The sequence below is a fragment of the Azolla caroliniana genome, unplaced genomic scaffold (assembly GCF_043228905.1).
Source record: "Azolla caroliniana isolate FFs.n. ecotype wild unplaced genomic scaffold, voAzoCaro1.0.p SCAF_9, whole genome shotgun sequence".
Classification (NCBI taxonomy): Eukaryota; Viridiplantae; Streptophyta; class Polypodiopsida; order Salviniales; family Salviniaceae; genus Azolla; species Azolla caroliniana.
The window spans coordinates 2,678,360-2,698,698 of NW_028230444.1; the positions used below are offsets into that span (position 1 = coordinate 2,678,360).

Below are 20,339 nucleotides of genomic sequence, written 5' to 3' on the forward strand. Positions count from 1 at the left end.
TCATGGGTTCAACCCCTACATTCCACAATGGCATATCTATGAAGTAATAGAGACGGGAGAAATTTGGGTTTCAAACCTAAGATGTAGTGCTAATAGTGTAAACAACTTACCACTAGGGTAAGCTAATTATAACAAAAATAATAATAATAAATAAAAGAGAGAGAGAGAGAGAGAGAGAGAGAGAGAGAGAGAGAGAGAGAGAGAGAGAGAGAGAGAGATTATCCATAAAGTAACTAGGAATTGGCAACGGTTCATTTTGGTTTAATTGGTTTGCTGGTTTAGGAGTTTTCAAACCTAAACCAAACTAAACCCTAAACCGGTTTAGGCCAAACTGATTAATCCTAACTGGTTTGTGAACATATTTCCAGTTTGGGAACCGGTTTGGCAGGGCTCAAGCCGAACCACAACAAGCTCAAACTGGATAAGGAAGCTTATACTTGAACTTAGTCGAACCACAAAACCATTTAAAAATGGTTTAACAGCTCGATTCCTACTTGAGTTGAGTCATTGTCGACTCCTAAAAGTAACCAAAGGGATTAAATAAGCAAAATAGGGGATAATTATATAATGATAAGTAAAATATCAACAATCAATCAAAGATAACCAACACTATACAAGAAAGGGGTTTAGTTATATACACAGAATTTTATTTGTAATTGACATAGAAATTTGAACCAAATCTATCATGATGGGATGGATTGTCCGCAGGATATCGCAACCATTTATTCCAAGGGTGGATACACATGCCAAAGGTGTGCTTGTTCATATGCAAGGTGTATGGATGGTTGAGCTTAGTATCTCAATATGCCATATGGATGGATTTCTTTTCATGCTTCAACCAATGCTTTTGGACTTCTCCAAAGATGGAGAAAAAGGATTTTGTGTTCAAGCAATTGTTGGAACAAGGAAAGCATGTAACATGTGAAAGATGCATACTTCCAAAGCCAATGTGGTAATGGAAGATGAAATCTAAATGTTTGGATCCATCTCAAGATGGTGAGCTAGGCATGGAGATCATGTGGACACCCTCCACAAGAATGCGAATATGTTCCTACAAAAAGGAAGGGAGTGCCCATGTCCCCCAAGTTAACAGAAAATTTTGGACACTTGCTTTAGGTACGACTCTAATTGTGGCACAACACTACTACACTATTATGATGAAGATAATGTCAATCTTTAAATTAGAATGTGTAGTGATGAGGACATGGGGGCTCTCGAGCCAATTGAGCATTTGACCACTCTTCCCGACTCCACCACATACACACTAATTACCAAATGATCATTGATGGATAATATATTCACGAAATGATGAGTGAGCACTTGATTTGGACAGATACTACACTTTTGAGTATAGATTCTGAGACATTGCTCGTTCAAATTGCAATTCTCTCCAATGAGCAATATCCAATCATAATAATGGCATTCAAGCAAGTCAAACTTTGTGATAAGTCATTGAGGCATATATATGGACTAACTTGTCCTTGGCAATTCCAAGCAAGTCAAACTTTGTGATAAGTCATTGAGGCATATATATGGACTAACTTGTCCTTGGCAATTCCAAGCAAGTCAAACTTTGTGGTAAGTCATTGAGGCATATATATAGCCTAACACTGCCAAGACAAATAACATAAAAGTCAAATAAGATTCAAATATTTTGGTGTCCATGTTTTGTAAGTTATATGTTAAATTTTTGCTTCTAGATACAATTGTATGATGGCGAATCATACATCATAATATAATTGAATCACAAGCATATCATGAGCAAACTTCTTGGCATCAAATAATTGTCAAAGTAAAGCATGGCAAACAACAAACAATTTTTGATGTGTTCAAGTTTTCTTTATTTATTAGCTCTTTTCATTGCAATTTGCTTACCCACGGTAGTGTTACTTGAAGCTAATTAATTAAAGAGCATGAGTGTGTGTACATATCTTCAAGAAGTTGATTTCGCAACAAGATTATCGTTAAAAGAAACACAAATGGGACTTAATACAATCACAAGATGGAGCTGTTCAATAAATCTGATTCATTGGTTTAGTGAATCACTAAGATGTATGTATGTTGGTTTAGAAATGCTTCTTTATCCCAAGACTCGTTCCTTGATTGCTGGTTAAAGTGCAGCAAATTTCACATATTTCGAAAATTCTTCAGGAACATATGACTCCACCTTAAACTTTGGGTTAGTTGCCCCTTTCTTGGGGTCACAAGGAGAATTTGAAGTGTATTTGATCCCTATCACTGTCACTAGACCTGCATCAGTTTTTTAAGTTGAGTTAACACACATATATAACTAGGGCATCAATCATAATATAGCTCTCATTATATCATATAGAATCACACATTATAAAATATGAATATATGATATTATATGCTTCTCAGAGCCACATAAAATGCTTTGACCTTTCGACTATGTGTCTAATGTGTACTAAACCAAAGGTCAGATTATGAATTTATGTGCATGATACAAAGAACTCATTAAAATGCTTCTTGATTTTTTCTGTCATTTATCTAGATATAAATGCCACAACAAAGTGTGCTCCCTAATATAGTTGAGATTGTGGTGGTTTTTTTGTATTCATCGGCTCTCCAATGGAGCTCCTAATGGTTTCTTTTCCATTTTTGCAGAATATAGGTTTTGTATACATGCCTTCGAGTTTTCGAAATGAATGTCCCAAAATCAAACTATCAAAGATACATACATAACATGCCAACCTAAGAATGTTGTATATCTGTCCATAAGGGATGGAATTGTTGGATTTCAGTGATAATGCTCTTTGGAAACTAGTCCAAAAACAAGCTTTTCAAAGTTAAGATGTAGCACTTGGATGCAACTAGATATCTGTGACAAGTCCAGGTTGAAAGACAGAAAAGTGATATGGCGAGTTTGTATATATAGCATGGTATATAATACACATGCTCTTTACAAAACATAACTAAACAAATGAATAAAAAAGGGACACAAGAAAAATACATACTCTTGTGAACACGGCCGAGCAGAAACCGTTCACCTTTCCACCACTCAAGAGGCTTTGAACGAATCCTTGTGCTTCGCCTCACTCCCACATCCCACTGTGTACCAGCAGCTGCCATTGAGAAGACATTACCAAAAACAACACACGAGATAGTTAAGTTTGAACAGGAATTTGAATCAATAGATAGATCAATCCATGAAATAGATCACATTGATACATACATCATACATAGATACATACATAAACAAATAGATAGATAGATGTTTGCAAATGAATCAAAATAAATGAACCTGCTAAGCTGTTCCTGCGGGGATCTGCAATCCTTCTTTTTCTATTTGCAGCACCAGTCTTTTTGTTCTCATTTTTCTTGACAGGCCCAGCAAAAGATGATGTTGGACTTTGTAGGGTTTGCTTTAAAGGCAATGTCGTTGCAGAGAATTCAGTGCTTGGTCTCTGTTAATTCAGAAAATAAATAGTAATCATTCAGTTTTTGTTTTACTCAAGAAGAAATATCAAAGAAGTATAAAGAACAATTACTCATGCGAAGAATGGCCAAAAATATGTAAAGAATGACTAAATAGGTGTAGATAATAACAAAAAAGTTGAAAGAACAACCAAAAAGGTATGAAATATGCATGCTAGTCTTTGAACAATAATGATGACTCTGTTTGTTCAGAGAGGATTGATCCAAAAATTATAAAGAATGAAAAAAAAAGTTTAAACAATGATCAAAATTTGATCAAGAATGATAAAGGAAGGTTTATAATTTAATTTCACTGTGTTAATTAAACTCCACATAAAACCCTGAAATCACCTCCTCTATGATGTTCTCCATGGTTGTAGAAGACGCCAGAACATTCTCTGTTTTTCTTATGTTTGTACTGATTGGAAGCTCAGGCTCTAGATCCGAAGAATCCATGGCATCAACATTATCTATCGGCTCTAAATAAGAAGAACCTGGATCTAATGGCATTTGTGGCTTTTCCCAGTCTGAGGTATCCAAATCTAATAGTAGCTGGCACTCTTTCAAATTGGAAGAATGCATCTGGTCTGCAAAATTGAGCCTCCGTTTGTTATCCTCCTCTCTAAAACAAATACCTGCAAGTGGATTTGGTGGCGGAGTTGGAGATGTATAAGGAGTCGGATTCAGCTGCACTTTCTTTCTCATTACAAAAGGCGTTACTAATATCACATCAAGTTCACTTGCAACCTCAGCAACATTTCGAGGTATTTTACCCTCCGATGCAAAAGCAGAGCTATTCTCAAGTACTTGATCTCGTAAAGCAATCTCAGATACTTGACATGTATCTTTACAATCCATGGCTTTTCTGTTATTGTCAATATCATCTTTCCAGTCCATATGAGGTGATGATATGGTTACAGACGGTAGGTCCAGATGAAGACAAGACGAAGATATGGTACTAGAAAATATATCAACATCATTTATTGAGTTGCTTTTTGCTTTGTCCAGACATGCCATTGTCTCAAATTCCACATCTGATTGAATTGAATCCACTATCTGGGAGATGGGAATATGGTCTTCACTCAATTGGGTATTTGCTGAAGATGTAAAACATGAATCCTCAATATTATCTCGTTGCTCTTCCTCCTCAATTGTTTGCTCTACACACGAAGAAAGCTCCACTGAAAAACCCCTTAATCTCGAAGTTTTCCTGTGAACAAGACAGATATTTGAAGCATTGCATGGGCATGATCTAGACATCATTTTGCATTTCAAAATAACTACCTTTGACTGTTCTTGCGTCTTTCCCCAAGCTTTCGTGAACTCGACTCAGACGAAATTTCAGTGCCCCTCTTTAGTTTATTGATAATTGCTTCAGCAGCTACAGATTGTAAAGAAACGATATATAAACAATACTTTAAATCTAAAAAGTACATAAATGCATTAAGTCTGCATATAGTTTATGTTATATTCAATGTAAAAAATATAACGATACAATACTTTATACACGAGATGTAGAGAAATATTTGAAATATGCATAGTATGCAAATTCCTAAACAAGCATAAATGCACATTAAAAGTCCAAACATAATCAGGACACAGTGAAATGATGAGATATATATGAAGAAGATAAGTACCATCCCGTTCCTCAGCGGCTTCCCAAAATGCATGAACATCTTTTATTTTCTGGCATTCTCCTGAACCACTTGTATCCAAATTTCTGTAAAAAATTGCAAGTGTAAACTTCACAGTTGTATTGCTGAAATAAATGGCATGAATTGTTTTCGATACAAACTGAATAGATCAATGCGGCAAATTAGCAAGATGTTAAAAGGTGTTGAACTATACGTATGTTTAATATTGATCAAACTAATGAGCCTACCTCTGGCCTAAAATCTATGCATTAATACAACTATCATCCACAATGGATAAGGACTTGCCATGGTGCTCTTGCTTGACTACTATGACTGATTTTTTAGAACTACTTTTCGTAATTAGCTTAATAAACATTATTAATTAAATAGAACAAATACAATCTAATTTCCATCATCCACAAGTGGAAAAGGACTTGCCGTGGTGCTCTTGCTTGACTGCTATGACTAATTTGTTAGGACTACTTTACGGAAATAGCTTAATAAACATTTAGTAATTAAATAGAACAAATACAACTTAATCTCCACCATCCACAAGTGGACAAGGACTTGCCATGGTGCTCTTGCTTGAATGCTAAGACTAATTATTTACAACTACTTTACGTAGTTATCTTAATAACCAATATTGATTAAAAAGAGTAAATACAACTTAATCTCCATCATCCACAAGTGGACAAGGACTTACCATGGTGCTCTTGCTTGACTGCTATAACTAATTCGTTAGAACTACTCTACGTAATTAGCTTAATAAACATTGTTAAATAAAAATAACAATACAACTTAATCTCCACTGAACTATATATCTTCAGGATGAGACTCTTGAGCTGGCGAAAGGTATTTTCATACAATTTGGATGGCTGTTAAGGGTAATTTTCATGGTTTTAAGGATATGATTACCTCAGCTCATTATACTAGGACTTGGGAAATACCCATAAAGACTTGAGATACATGCGGACAGATGGCAAGCTTTCATCTATGTAAATGTGACTAGCTACCACCTTCCACATGGCAAATCTATCAAATTTAAGATCCGTTAATTGGTTACTAACTTCCAAGGTAAAACATCAGGCAAACCTCACTCAGGGGATATTCATAACCCTTACTAATGTAGATCTAAATATCACTAATGACCGAAATGAGGTGCATCCAGTTATATGTGTGGATATGCAATGATTATTTTGATCAGCTAGAAACAAAAATGTAAATTCATTGAACATCCCTAAACTTTTCAATACATTCCCCATTTATCCTTAGCATTTCTAAATTCCTCAAGATGCCTTTATTTCGAATGTTTCAGTGTTAGATAAGGAATTAAAACAGAAAAGGAATATACTCTACTGGAGATCGACCATGATCAATAGTTCCCAATGAGAAGTAGTAATCATCCACTTGCATCCTTAACCATCCCAACTTTATCAACCCATAATACAGCAAATTTTGGATCTGGTTCTTTTAAAATTCAGATGTCTGGTTTCTTATAAAACTAGCGATGCTGAATATTTTTAGTAATCAGGTTAATAACAGTCAATTAATCAGTGCCTCACACCTCTCTCTTTATAATTAATAATAAGGCTTTCGCCTTTGATTCTATGCTAATCCTTGCTAATCATCCAAAGCTACTTGTAAATTTGATTTAAACATTAGACAGTAACTAAAGAGGCTCTGTAGAAGTGGTGCAATTTTGGGAATATTCATAAACTTAAGGCAAATTAGAGTGACATTTTGATAGTTTTCTTAATATAAAGTTCAGGATTGGAGTGTGTATTCGGTGCATCTATTTCACCTGTTAGAAAGGGAATTAACATAATAGGAGAAAATAGCACTATACTTGAGATCAACCACAAATGGTTTGCGACGAGATGTCATTCGAGAGCTTCTTTCCCGACGAGATAACCTGTTCCGGTGTAAAACTTCACTAGAAGGAACGTTCTCCTTCCCATTGAAATAAATTGATGATGTGAGACTTTCCTTTCTCAGAAGAGATTCTTTAACCCTTTCTATGTTGCTATCAGATATCGTCTGAGGTATCAGCACTGATGATTTTTTTATACTCGAATTCAGATTGCTGGACCCGTTTCCACCATCACCAGAATTACCTTCTTCCCTCTCTTTCTGTAAATGGATTTCAGAAAAATCATATAAACCATTTAGATAAAAAAATCAAGCACATGCACATCCAAACATAATAGAAAAATAAAGCTTTGCTAAAGAAAGAATTGCGAAATCAAAATAAATTCGGAGATGGTATTAAAGCGGGCACTAGACACACGAACATAGCGAAAAATGAAAACAAAATAATGGCACGCACAGATAGTGTGTAGAAAGGTACATGGGTAAGGAGAACAGTAAGCCTAGAAAAAAACGGCGGATTTAAATCGTTCATAGAGAGAAAACATACATAGAATGAGAAAGATTAAAAGATTAAAAGACAAAATTCAAATCAGACAAATAAAAAAATCCTAGAACATACGGATGTCGTGAAACCCTAAGGGAGTCAAGCAGACAGTCAAGATACAAAAATATTGACATAAACCAGCAGCCATTAAAATCACGGAGTTGTGCAAAAACCTAACAAAGACGGAGTGACAAAAACAACCACGAAACCACGAGGTTGAAACAAAGACTGAGAAAGAAACCTACAAATTGCAGAATTTACGAAACCTTGACGCACACAAGCACATGAAAGAGAGAAATTATGAAGAGGGAGAAGGAGAGGGAGAATGCCTCGAGTGCTAGAAGGCGATGGATATCGCGCAGTTCACGCTCAGAGAGAGTGTTCTCCTCGGGGGAAATCTGGAGCTGACTGAAGAGGTTAGGCATGAGGGAAGCGAAGACAGCTCGGTAATCTTTGGGTTCCGCCATGGCCACATGAATCGAAGAGGAAAAGGAAGGAGATCGGGGCAGGCGATGGAGGCAGGCGATGGAGAGGCAGGCGTTACCGTTTGACTGTTAGGGGGCCTGGACAGAGAGAGAGTTCAAAATCTGAGTAGCAGAAGAAGGGCCATATGGAGGGTGTCCATTTTGTTTTTGTCCGTCTATATTTATATGTATGTACATACATATGTATATATGTTGGTGTGTTAGTTTTGTTTTCAACATATCGTGGTCCAAAGCAGTGGAGCCAAATGGACTCTTCCTTTTTCCTCTCTCGCTCGCATCCCCCGGCAAACACCAAACACCGACATTGGTCGCTTCTGGTGACCGCTTAGTTTATACCTCCTTTACGCCTCGATGCCCAATGGCCGCAGCCAGTTTAATGGGCTCTCGCCCGCTTGGTCCCCCATTAAGAATTGGGTTGCATTTGGGGTGGGACTGCGGCGGGCGCCTAGCATGGCCAAGCGTCCTCCTGCCCCTTTTCTTTGCTTCTTTCAAACAAAGTTTACCTTGTTCCACGTGCTGTAGGAGAGAATCCATGCTTCTCATCTGTTGCAAAACATGTGCGGCCTTTGCTTGAGAGGCGTGGAGGACACCAAGGGTGAAATAGATTTTGTTGCCTGGATTGTTAAGCCATTGTTTTTTACACCTCTGACTTTCAAAACGAAATCTATGTTGCCAACATAAATTGGTGGGGACGGTTTCTCATGGTCTACATTTTTTCACATTTTCATGTTAAGTTAATATAATAGACCTACTTGGTGAACGCATATAATGTCCAGAGGCAAGGGGAAAAGCAAGGGTGAATACATCTTGTTGCTTGAATTGTTCAGAGTTCATTGTTTAACACCTCAACATTCAAACAAAAATCCATGCTACCAACATAAATTGGTTTGGGTGTCTTCTCGTAGTCCAGATTTATTCATGCTTGCCATTGAGAGGAAATCCATGCAAATGTGGATGCGATGGGCAACTTTTTTCTTCAAAACAATTTATCCTTCCATTAGTTATAAAGAAAGGTCATAACGGTTACATCATACAATGTATTTTTTCCCCAGCCCGTCTTGTGTAGACAACGGTTGAGGAAACAAATCTATGTACTCCAACATAGAGAAAACTGTCCAGCAATTACAATATATTCCCTAGATACATTGCAAGGTATCCATATCCATAGGCAACAACGAAAGTAACTCTATTCGGAAAGAGATGGGCAACTTCTTGTTGCCATTAAAGTTGGACACAAGTAAAGACCTACTTGATTAATGCATTTCATGCAATATATTACTTCCCTTGTGAGGATCTCTATAATTCTATAAAGCGATGCATTTAAATGTGATTTAGTTTGTGATGTCTTGTTTAATTTATGCACCAAAAGTTTTTTGAAAAAAAGTTCAAACCCCACACCCAATCGATAAAGTTATCGTTTGTTAAATTATGTTTGGTGCACAGGCTCCATTCAAATGTTTTATAATGTATTTTTCAGAATACCCTTAAATATTTACTATAAACCCATTAGTTATTTTTATATTTGAAAGTACAACTTCATTCAAGCACAAAAACATCCATTTTTGAGAGAAACCACCGAAAACATGAAGTACAAAAGCATTCTACTAGAAATATCGCAAAAAACTATTTGAAATCTTCAGAATGGAATGGATTTACATAGCCTAAACATGAAAGATTAAATCTATTTTACCATATGCATACAACAAGAGTAGCATGAATAAAAGAAGTTGTCCCCCAATGAATATTGTTGCATCCATGCATCATACAAACATGATACTTTTACAAACAATAGATTTGATGATGTTCCATACAAAGCAGATCCATTGACAAAACAAAAAATGCATGGCATTATCATCGATGATGAACGAAAGAATTAGCAAATCATTTGTAACAAATATGAGCTACAACACACACTTCCAATGCAATCAGTAAACATTTATAATGATAACTAATACCAACACAAAACAAGTATCACATTGAACTTTTTAGATATTAGTATCGTTAGGAATTGCAAATTTGGATGAGTCTAAAAAGCACGAGGACCCTCATAAAGTTCTCAACCTTGAGGGGGAGTGGAATCTTGTGCATGGATTGCTTAGTCGAAGAATAGAACACCTTCCTTGTGTCATTCAAGCTACAAAAAAAACAGATCCTGAATCTAAGGATTTGGTACAAGTCCCTTTCGACCCTGTGATAAGGAATCAAACCAAGATTATGATTTTAATTTTATGAGTTGTTAGTTGGAAAAGTACCTACATATTTGCATCATCATACATGATCATCAATCAAATTATTATTATTTTTTGCATTTTGTATCATAATCACACGATTTAGTATCCATCAAAAGTATAATTTCATTGTTTAACCTAAGTCAAATTATGTGTAGTTAAAACACTTTGGACATGAACACGAATTTGAATTACTAAATAAATACTCGCAATCCTCATTAATTACTATTTAAAAAATAAATGTTATAGTTTCGTCTAAGAATTGATTAGAGTTTCTATGCAGATGGGCAATTAGAAGGTAAAAAAACTTCAATAACTCGTTCGATGGAAAATATTGTTAGATATTCCCTTGTTAAAGCCTAGGATATTCTTTCCATGGGTGGAGTATGAAGGCGAAGGCATATGTCAATTACCATAACTAGTGTCTTTACAACCACTAGCTTGTCTCTAATCCATAGATGAAACTATTACAAAAAGTTGATTATCTTCTTTTTCCCGTTGAACGATAACTTGCATCACAATTGGTTTCATTACAAGAGTGGTAGGTGGTGTTGTTGGAACTCTTATGTGTTGTCGTTTGTCCTATCATAACTTAAATTGGAGTTCTTCATGCTTCAGTAACACAATTATGCACAACTTTGACATCGAAGCTTTGATTGGTGGTGGAGCAAAACACTAGTAAACATTGTGTCAAAACTTTCATTGTTTAGCCAATTTGAATTCTCTTTCTTGGAACAACCCCAAAGTTAGCGTCATTGGTCGAGTACTTCCTATTCATGCAAATTGTAGATGTGAAATTGATTTTCGTAACTTTGATGTATTTTCTTGTGTAAATAACTTCATTCACAAAGTCCACTATTTGTCGTCTGATCCTCTAAAGGGTTGTTCCGATAAGTAATTGTAAGCTAATTGGTTGATTGAACGCATGACCATTAAGGTTAGATAATATACCCATTAAATTTCAAATGTATGGTTTATCACTGCCCTTTTTTGTGGTTGGATTGAACCATCTACTATGCATAGTTTTACATCACTTTAGAACATCTTCGTGTTCCCCACTTCTTCCAAGAATTGTAATTTTTCATACTAGCTCTTGATCAATATCAAGAATGGGGCTATTCCTAAATATTGATTATGCTTGGATGTCTTGTGCCAAGTGAACTTCTTTACGAAAATGAGCATGCCTAGTTTAAAAGTTTGTTCCAAACTATGCTCATAATTTCTTTATCTTCCCTCTTACTTCAAGCATGTTGCAAGACATTGTGGCATAGGGTCTTTCTGTCCAAGTGCGGGTAGTTTGCATCTTCACAGACATGTCTATTTCACCGAGTCTTTCTCCGAGATGCTTCTTCATGTCCAATAATGGATCCTATCTCATAGTCTTCCTCACTTGACATCAAGTCAAGTACCTACATGGTTTTATCCGAGGTTTGAGTAAAACCGACTTATTTTGCTCATGTTTGTGCATAATCGATACACATAGTCCATGTTCTTGTTTGTTTATGTATGTGCAATATGTTGGCCTGGGGTGACCACTTACCTTTGATTGGACAATAGACAATTAACTTGAGTTGTTTTCCACTTTGTTTCCAATAACTCTGAGATTATATTGCCCTTGCCATGTCCTTGAATCATGGTGTCTCTAAATTCAAGTTTGAAGGTCTTGAGCCGAGTGGTCCATTATGACGGAGATTTTGTTTGGCCATAACATTGTGTAATTGTGTTATAGTTGTGGTATTTGTGCTTTATAAGGCTCAACATATGAGGGCTTCTTTTAAAAATTTCATGTTGGGTTATCATGGTTGTCCTCCTTGCATGTGGTGCTTTATCCTATTGATCACAATGGAGTGTGTACATTAGGCACTTATTCCCTTCTATTGTGAAGTGAAACAAAACCTCGATATATTGTCTTTACTCGTATTCATCCTAAATTTCATATGTCAAGTAGGACCATCCTCCCCGTGACTTGGGGTTCGACCTTATGGTCAATCATATGATTTCTCAATGAACCTTGCTCCAATAATTGGCAATGGAGGTTGCTTTTTCTGTATAGTAGGATAAAATGGTCTATGATCTCTACAAGGTTACTGAATGTATTTGTCAAAAGGGGCTTAGCCAAAACACTTAATCAAAACCTTCCTACCATTATTTAGATGATTAGGACAAAAGTGTTACTCCACTTGCAATGTCAACGCCTACATCGATCTAGGTACAAATTGGTGGTATTGACATGTTGGGTGCTAAATATTTTCTAAAACTAAATAGCTTAAGAATGTTTGACTTTCCTAGGTGGTATCGTAGGTGTGGATGCTCATGAAAATGATCTTATAAGGTTTGTATGTTGGCTAGGCAGGAGGACCGAAGGTGTGAAAAGGGACAGGATACCAAGCACAGGAAAAGTGGAACCAACCAATAGATGAATATGGTGCCAAACTACCTAATGATAGAAACGATTGTAACGTGCCATGCTTGCTAGAGATAGGATGGAGACCTATATAAATACCGAGTGATCAAGACATTAGGGGGGCGGAAAGGGTATTATATGGAAGGCAATAACTATATCGAGAGGTAAGAACCTTAGGGGAGAGCGAGTGTTTTATCGACACTCAATCGATACTTGTAACGATGTGTATTCTTAATATATCAATCTTTCTTGTGGGGTGTAATCTTGTGTGTCTAATGTGTGCTCCAAAGCATATCGTCTATGTGTAATCGTGAGCTTGTAATAGGTTGTAGCCAATTCGACGGGATACTTATTACTGTGTTCCTTACGAAGTTCTAAGAGTTGTTTGTATCCCTGAGCGTCGTGCGGATCAGATGAGCTTGGGTATCCATAAAGAGAGTTATACAGGGACCCTTGGGGTAGAGTTACCTCCCTAGCTCTCGCATTCGGCTAAGTACGCAGTCAACGGGACAACCCGAAGTCCCTTCCTCCTTCTTACCATAATACCTTGATCCGGTTACTCGGAAGTAGTAACCGAGAGTGTGTTCCTCCGGAGAAAGGAAGGTAACATTGTAATTGCAATTGTTAGCATTTCAAGTACTCGCGCAAACCATAAGAATATCCTACCTTTTTGTGCTATTAAAAATTGATATAATGTTTGCTCATCTAACCCCTTTATGAATTGGGTTAGGAGTTCATCATTAGACCTTTTGTCTCTTCATTCATACTAGTGGTGTAGGCTCTATGTCTAACATAGTCTCATTTTATCTCAATTACTTATTGTTTTAATGATAATAGTTGTTTGTTTGGGTTCCACTTAATATCTCTTTATGCAAAGTTAGTGAGGATTTATTCTTTTGTATGGTCATAGTTCACTACAGTGTATTCAAGATGATTTGTCTATCATTGAATGGAGCCACCAAGATGAATTGTCTATCAATCACTATTAAATAAAATCAAGGAGATCCTCGTGGTGAATTGAATGAACCATTCATGTTGACTTTGAACGAGCCACCATCAAACCAAACAATCTAGATCACTCATTCACTAACAATCATTATTGACAAGCATCAAAGTCAATAACCAAAATAACACATTGAACATTTAGTAGACTTGAAGATAAGTCGAAGTATTCACATGCAAAGGTTGGTTGTGATCATGTCAAAAAACATAAATCAATAGTCAATTCACAACCACGATCGAACAACAAAGCTCACTCGTCCGATGTCCACATTGGAATTGAATGATCAAGATCACTCATCCATGACCAACCACAAGTTGATTGAACGTTCGAGATGACTTAATAATGGAACACAATCGAGACAATAATAACATTGATCAACACAAGATCAAAGGAGGAGGACCAACATCTCAATGATCAAGCATCGAATGGGTGAGATCAGTCATGCATGCGTCGATCGAGTGAGCAGGATTGCAACTGTTGAGAATCAAGCTCAACTTGGTCTAGTGTGTGAACTCACCTTGAGAGTGAAGAGACACTCCAATGGTCAAGAGTCACCATTATGTCACCACTTTGTATTCTAGCATTTAGTATGAGTCATAGAATCATATTCTATGACACATAACTTATGAGCTTTCACAGTCCCCATGCTCCATGAGTCTTGTAGTTAATAAAGAGAGAGGGTGACTATATAAAGCACCCTCCTCCCACCTTGTATAATGTTGAGTCTTTCTCATTTGTTAATATACTTTACCTTGCGTATTCTCTGTGTCTTACTCCTTGTCTCTCTCACACACACACACTCTCTCTCATACACACACAGTTCGTATCTATTCCATTGCATAGAATCCATCTCTTAATTCTTTACATGGTATCAGAGCGACTTGGTAGCTCGATCTAGCCCATCCGCGTGCGTTGTGTCCTACGCCGACGACCAAGAACCAGCCCATCGCTATCGTAGCTTCGCTACATAGCTCGCATTCGAAGAGAGAAGAAGAAGAAGAAGAAGAATCGACATAATGAATACTCAAATGGGGAGCGCTCTTCTTACCGAGAAGTTGGATCGAAACAACTTCGCATCTTGGGAGTACAAGATGCACCAATACCTTGTCGGACAAGGCAATTGGAGCTACATCAAAGGAGCGCACGAAGACCGACCCATCGAAACGGCTCTCGGATATGCGACATGGGAGCAAGCCGCAAGCCGCGTTATGTATTGCTTGGCGACATGTGTTCACAATCACATGCTCGGCTACATTCGCGAAGCCAAGACACCGAAGGAGGCATGGGAAAATCTACGAAAGATTTTCGTGGCGAACACAACCGCAAGAAGACTTCAACTTTGCCAAGAGTTGAACAACATTCAACAAAGGGACATGTCCATCACGACATACACCTTGAAGATCAAGGAGCTTTGCGACTCGCTCGGCTCGATAAGCGTAAATATCAATGATGATGAGATGGCGCAAATATGCCTCGACGGCCTCGCACCACGGTTCGGCGTGATGCGAACCACCGTTCTAGCAAGGGAGAAATCTCCCTCCTTCTTCGAGCTCCAATCAATGCTATTGGTCGAAGAAAACCACGTGCGTACAAGGAGCAATGAGTCAGAAGGCCACATGCTCTACACGCACTCGAATGGAGGAAGAGGACGCGGACGAGCGAGAGGCCGATTCGGCCAAGGACAAGGCGGACGAGGTCCGACCTACGACAACAACTCCCAATTTCGGCCGCAAAACAGAAGCCAATGAGGAACCTTCGCAAGAAGGGGGAGCTTCCACTCCGGCCGAGCTGTCAAAACGCAACCGAATGCGGATATTGCGGAAAGCTCGGCCACCACGAAGAAGAGTGCCGAAAGAAGATGCGCGAATCGGCTTCCACAAGCCGACAACTAACGAATTACACGCACAATTCCGACTACGAAGAGTATAGTGGAATGTACGGGCACAACTCCGACTACGAAGATCGTGGCAGAATGTATGCACACAACTCCAACCGTGGCAGAATATTCATGATGAAACATAGAGCAAACTCTATGTCGGCCTCTACCTCAACTAGTGCCCTCAATCCGGAGGACGTATGGTTTGTTGATTCTGGAGCCTCAAACCATATGACATCTCATAAAGAATGGTTTCTCGAACTTCGAGAGCCGGAGCGACCCGGTTATGTCGAAACTGGAGATGACACTACGCACCCGATTCGGCACATCGGCAATGTTCCGTTCGGCGAAAGAGATAAGCAAACATACATTAAAAATGTCATGCATGTTCCCACCATCACGAAGAATTTGGTCTCGGTCGGCCAAATGGTTGAGCAAGGGATGCAAGTATGATTCGACCAAGAAGGGTGCTTCATCAAAAAAGAGGGCCGAATCATCGCGCGCGGAAGAAGAGAGGGTTAGATGTTCATTCTCAATTCACATGAGATGAAATCCGCCATGTTCGCAAAAAGCACGAAAGCCGACTTCGACATAGAGCTATGGCACAAGAGAATTGGCCACAACAATCTCAACAAACTCAAAGCAATGAAATCGAAAGGAGTCGTCATCGAACTCCCGACATTCAAAGAGAAGGAGATTGAAGGTGTATGCGAAGCGTGCCAATTCAGCAAGCAACACTGACACCCATTCCCAAAAGAGCGGAACATGAGCAAAGGTCTACTCGACGTAGTCTATTCCGACGTATGGGGATCGACGCAAACGACTACATTCGGCGGATGCCGATATTACGTGCTCTTCATCGACGACTTCTCCATGCACACGTGGGTCTATCCGATGCGGCAAAAGAGCGAAGTGTTCGGACACTTCCAAAGGTTTAAAAACGAAGTAAAAAAAGCCACTGGTCGTCATATACGATGCCTTCGATCAGATGGCGGCAAGGAGTACTTCTCAGACGATTTCACGGTGTATCTCCGAAAGGAAAGAATTTGGCGAGAATTCACTTGCCGACACACTCTGCAACAAAACGGAGTAGCCGAGTGCAAAAATCGGCACATCCTCGAAGTAGCGCGGGCCATGATGAATGAGAAGCATATGCCCAAGTCATATTGGGCCGAAGCTGCAAATACGACCGTCTACGTAATGAACCAGTGCACAACATCCAAAGTGCACGAGGTCACTCCACACGAAAAATATTTCGGAAAGAAGCCGGACTTATTGCACACCCTGATATTCGGCGTGATAGCATACATGCACATACTCGACGAAAAGCAGCAAAAGCTAGATCCAAAGTCGGAGAAATGTATCCTCGTAGGATACTCACTCGAACAAAAAGGGTACAAATGCTACAACCCATCTACCCGAAAAGTTCGAGTAAGTCAAGACGTCGTGTTCGATGAATCCGCATCCTGGTACGCACCCGAGAAGATTCTGACTTCGACCCTAATCGACATAGAACCGGCCGAACAAGAGCGAGAAGGTGGAGATCGCCTCGAAGACATGTTCGAAGATAGCCTGATTACCACAAGGCTAAGTGGGCCACAAGAGCCCCCGAGCGATCAAAGTACATCACGGCCTAGCCCGAAGATTGACAAAGGCAAGGCGAAAATGTCGGAATACGAAGACGATCGCTTCGATGACGATGAGTCGACTCACTCACTCGACAGTGAGTTCGGCGGCTCGAACAAAAGGGGTACAAATGCTACAACCCATCTACCCGAAAAGTTCGAGTAAGTCGAGACGTCGTGTTCGACGAATCCGCATCCTGGTACGCACCAAAGAAGATTCCGACTTCGACCCCGATCGACGCGGAACCGGTCGAACAAGAGCGAGAAGGTGGAGATCGCCTCGAAGACATGTTCGAAGATAACCTGATTACCACAAAGCTAAGTGGGCCACAAGAGCCCCCGAGCGATCAAAGCACATCACAGCCTAGCCCGAAGATGGACAAAGGCAAGGCGAAAATGTTGGAATACGAAGACGATCGCTTCGACGACGATGAGTTGACTCACTCACTCGATAGTGAGTTTGGCGGCTTCGATGTACCAATCGGAGCTAAGAAAGCCCTCATCTCTGCAAATGAAAAGCTCTGTCGCTCCACCCGTGAAAAGAATCCAGTCAACCGATTCGGCTACAACGGCTACATGGCATATCACTATGCCTTTATGATGAAGGTGGCAACAGTACGCGAGCCGGAAACCTTTTCCGAAGCAGCCAAGGATCCGCGATGGATCGAAGCCATGAACGAGGAGATGCAGGCACTACGCAAGAACGAGACGTGGGATCTCGTTCCCACCTCACCACACAAAAAGGCGATCGAATGCATATGGATTTACAAAGTGAAGTACAACGTCGACAGTTCCGTCAACCGCTACAAAGCGCGACTCGTAGCGAAAGGCTATGCACAAATGCACGGAGTTGACTACGAAGAGACCTTTGCCCCAGTGGCAAAGATGACGATGGTACAGACCGTAATGGCGCTTGCCGCGGAGAAAGGGTGGCACCTCCATCAAATGGATGTCAAGAACGCCTTTCTACAAGGTGAATTAGAAGAGGAGGTGTACATGATACAACCACCCAACTTCAACTCGAGTACCCATCCGAAAGTTGTTTGCCAACTCAAGAAGCCACTCTACGGCCTTAAGCAAGCATTGCGTGCTTGGCATTCGAAGATAACGCAATATCTTCATCAAATCGGCTTCCGTATGTCAAAATTAGACAACTCCCTCTACATACGAAGCGATTCCGCAAGTCCGATCGTCATCATCTTATATGTGGATGACCTAGTCATTGGAGGTGAGGATCTCGTCGAAATCAACAAAGTCAAATCCCTCATTTCCGATAAGTTTTGAGATGACGGACATGAAGGAGCTCCACTACTTCCTCGGCATCGACGTAATTCGGACTCCGGCCGGAATCATGATCTCTCAACGGCACTACATCCTCAACTTGTTATACAAGTTCGGTATGGCTAAGTGCAAATCCGCGGCAACCCCGCTCGATCGCAATCTCAAACTAGATGCAAACTCCGGCACCAAAGCGTGTGAGCCGACTTAGTATCGACAACTCATCGGGAGTCTCATCTACCTCACAATCACTCGACCCGATCTCAGTTATCCGGTTGGTCTCCTTAGTCAATTCATGCAAACACCACGTGATACTCACTTGGATTGCGCTAAGAGAGTTCTACGATATGTGAGTGGCACAATGGATTGCGGCATCCTCTACAAGACCACGATGCCAATACGACTCGAGGGGTACACAGACGCCGATTGGGCCGGCTACAAAGCCGATAGAAGATCAACCTCTGGATTTGTTTTATCCCTCGGCAGCGGAGCAATATCTTGGAGCAGTAAAAAGCAACCAACCGTTGCTCTTTCGAGCACAGAGGCGGAATACAGGGGCGCGACAATGGCCGCATGTGAAGTCGTATGGCTCAAAAGGATACTCAAGGATCTGGGCGTACCCATCAAGGATCCGACTGCCCTTTATTGTGACAACATGAGCAGTATCTATCTGGCTCGGAACCCGGTGTTCCACGCGCGGACAAAGCACATCGAAGTGCACTATCACTTCATCCGAGAGCGTGTTCTAGCTGGCGATGTCGACCTACAACACATTAGCACCAATCTCCAAACGACCAACATCTTCACTAAAGCCTTAGGAGCCAACAAGCTATGGCAATTCATGACCGATCTCGGATTGACGATCCCTGACCTGCCAAGCTTGAGGGGGAGTACTGAAGACACTACACAATAACGCATGGATTTCACAACCGCGCAACGAAGCTGTGAAGAGCCGATCTACCGCGCAAAGCCGCGAAGAAAGACGCAAGTCGAAGCACAAACTTCGCAACTACGCACAACGCAAGCTGGAGCATGGATTCTGCAACTCTGCATAAATGCGAGTCGACGCGGATTTCGGATACCGTCTGAAACCGACCCGACTTGAGCTTGAGGGGGGTGTGTTGAGAATCAAGCTCAACTTGGTCTAGTGTGTGAACTCACCTTGAGAGTGAAGAGACACTCCAATGGTCAAGAATCACCATTATGTCACCACTTTGGTATTCTAGCATTTAGGTATGAGTCATAGAATCATATTCTATGACACATAACTTATGAGCTTTCACATTCCCCATGCTCCACGAGTCTTGTAGTTAATGAAGAGAGAGGGTGACTATATAAAGCACCCTCCTCCCACCTTGTATAATGTTGAGTCTTTCTCCTTTGTTAATATACTTTACCTTGCGTATTCTCTGTGTCTTACTCCTTGTCTCTCTCACACACACACTCTCTCTCTCATACACACACACAATTCGTATCTATTCCGCTGCACAAAATCCATCTCTTAATTCTTTACAACAACACCGTTGCATGAACTGAACTGAACTGATCGAGATCGGTGTCAACTCTCCCGGAACTAGATGCCCCATTACGACTAACAATCGGCAACAATTCGGTTTGAACCGAACCGAACCACGAAACCACGACGTAAGGGCTTAACGGTTTCAATGGTTTAGTTTGGCTTGGTTTAGGTTTAGGTTTTTAAAAACGGTTCGGTTTGGTTTCAACCGAGGTTTAAACGGTTTAACGGTTATTTTTTTAAATTTTAAAAATTTGCTTTTAAACAATCTTTTCATTTTTAGACCTTATTCTCACATTTTAGGAACATCTTTAAAAATTTAAAATAATGAAATATTATAAAAATAAAAATAAAAAATTGACCTAAGCTGAATGAAACCGAACCACGAAACCGCGGTCGGTGTTAACGGTTTCTTGGTTCGGTTCGTTTAAGGTTTCAAAAA

The 20,339-nt window shown here is 39.9% G+C and overlaps 1 protein-coding gene across 1 annotated transcript; it reads right to left on the minus strand.

Moving 5' to 3' along the window:
- Positions 1 to 1,886: 1,886 nt before the first annotated feature.
- Positions 1,887 to 8,056, minus strand: LOC147859842 (uncharacterized). Its single transcript, XM_087324857.1, has 8 exons — positions 7,812 to 8,056; positions 6,916 to 7,199; positions 5,073 to 5,155; positions 4,720 to 4,816; positions 3,787 to 4,645; positions 3,263 to 3,425; positions 2,976 to 3,083; positions 1,887 to 2,250 (listed from the first exon to the last, which is right to left on the minus strand). The coding sequence occupies exons 1-8, from the start codon at positions 7,947 to 7,949 to the stop codon at positions 2,111 to 2,113; spliced, it is 1,872 nt and encodes a 623-aa protein (XP_087180983.1). The 5' UTR covers positions 7,950 to 8,056; the 3' UTR covers positions 1,887 to 2,110.
- Between the last annotated feature and the right edge of the window lie 12,283 nt (positions 8,057 to 20,339).

What these genes read in the sequence shown, in the direction of transcription:
- LOC147859842 (XM_087324857.1), bottom strand. Translation starts at nt 7,949, where the DNA reads ATGGCGGAACCCAAAGATTACCGAGCTGTCTTCGCTTCCCTCATGCCT. An exon ending in AGACGCAAGAACAGTCAAAG is followed by an intron (nt 4,646 to 4,719) that starts GTAGTTATTTTG and finishes TCTTGTTCACAG; the next exon opens with GAAAACTTCGAGATTAAGGG. An exon ending in GCTCGGCCGTGTTCACAAGA is followed by an intron (nt 2,251 to 2,975) that starts GTATGTATTTTT and finishes AAACTGATGCAG; the next exon opens with GTCTAGTGACAGTGATAGGG.